Genomic DNA, 1,593 nt, shown 5'->3' with positions numbered 1-1,593 from the left:
AAAAACAGTTATTTAAGCTATATATTTACAATAGATTATAACAATATTTAATTTAATCAATTCATTAATAAAATTTCAGTTTCATTGATTAACTAATAAATTATTGTTCTTATCTACTTCATAAATATATCTTTTGTTCTTCAATTATTTTTCTTCTACTCAAAGTATACGAGTTTCACTAGTTCTTCATCAATATTAATTCTTTATCTTCATTTTGTCTTTAGCAATGCGAGTATGTCTTAATTGTAGTTTGAAATAAGCAAAAATAACATTTCAATCACATTAATCTTTTAATGCTTAATATATTCATACATGAGTCCACTAAATTAAGGTATGAATCCTACAAAGTGTAATATTTAGATTGTATATGAAACTATATTTTACATTATATTTTTGGTCTTCTTCCTCAAATCTCTCTTTCTCCTAGCTCTCATAGATGGAGATATGGGAGGAGACGACGAAGATGAAGAGGAGGAAGATGAAAACAAAGAAGAATAAGAGGTAGCAGAATCAGAACATGGCGGCATAGACACCCCAACAAGAAGATCAGCGAAAGCACCAACAATAAAACCATGGTGCATCTTCCCGTTCATCCTCAAATACCATCCCAACAACTCCTCCAAACTCTCCCAATCTCTCAATCCATTTATTTCAACCATCTCCTCCATTGATTTCCTAAAATCCCCATAAGGATCCGCAGAATCCATTGCCAAAGCTACGCTGATCTTTTCAAATGGAATTCCCTCATGATCCGATATAATTGGTTCCCTCTTACAAACAAGTGATCTAGTTCCATTGGGATCGAAGAACAGCCTCTCTGATTTCAACCCACGTATGATCATCGACTCAGTTGAATGATCCCCATTGTAAATCTCCCTTTCTTCTTGAAAAATAAGACTATTTGGTTGCATGCATGAAGACAATTGCAATGGCTGCTGATGAGTAATTAATGGTTCTTCGTTCTTGCAGAGAAATGGTAGCTTCATCTTCTTCCCCATTTGTGTTGAAAACAGTATTTTGTGTGTGTCTAGTTTCTAGAGAGAAAGAGGATTGAATTGGATGGGGGATAGATCCATCTTCTTTATAACCATTGTTTCATTGGCTTGTAATAGGGAATATAATAATATTGGGGTATTTTAATGTAGCCATCTTATTTGTGTTGGTTAATTAACAACATAAATAGATAAAATAGGTTGAAATAATGAAAGATGACATTTAGAAATTCATTGTGTTTCTAATGATAAGGATGTGTTGTGTTGGGAAGAATCATTGTTTGGTGATTGTTGGTGTATTAATTATATTCCCTTCTTCTATCTTAAAATACAATTTATATGCATGTATAATTGTATATGATGGTATTCTTTCTTTTTTTCTTTTTTTTTTTTGTAGTGAATGTGAATATTTTTAATTTACAAAGTTATAACAACCCTATAGTAATTGTCTCAATTCAACCTAAAACCATTTTAGTAAAAATTGAACAAATCAAAATATCTATAACATAAGTGTTTTGAGGGAACTCAATCCAACGAAGTAAATAAAATAAACCATCCAAAATTTGGTTTGAAAAGTTGTATATTATTCTCTTCATGCTCG

At 31.2% G+C, this 1,593-nt stretch overlaps 1 protein-coding gene across 1 annotated transcript; it reads right to left on the bottom strand.

Annotated features, from left to right (window-relative positions):
* Window positions 1-375: 375 nt before the first annotated feature.
* On the bottom strand, window positions 376-1,016 carry LOC124939415 (transcription repressor OFP13-like). The gene has a single exon (XM_047479896.1). It carries the CDS (start codon window positions 996-998, stop codon window positions 381-383), a length of 618 nt encoding a protein of 205 aa, XP_047335852.1. The 5' UTR covers window positions 999-1,016; the 3' UTR covers window positions 376-380.
* Window positions 1,017-1,593: the final 577 nt, after the last annotated feature.

Source organism: Impatiens glandulifera, chromosome 1, assembly GCF_907164915.1.
Source record: "Impatiens glandulifera chromosome 1, dImpGla2.1, whole genome shotgun sequence".
Classification (NCBI taxonomy): Eukaryota; Viridiplantae; Streptophyta; class Magnoliopsida; order Ericales; family Balsaminaceae; genus Impatiens; species Impatiens glandulifera.
Note: the sequence above shows the minus strand (reverse complement) of the source record. Positions and strands in the feature narration are given on the sequence as shown.

Excerpts from the sequence above, each read along its gene's own strand:
- LOC124939415 (XM_047479896.1), bottom strand. The coding sequence starts at position 998 with ATGGGGAAGAAGATGAAGCTACCATTTCTCTGCAAGAACGAAGAACCA.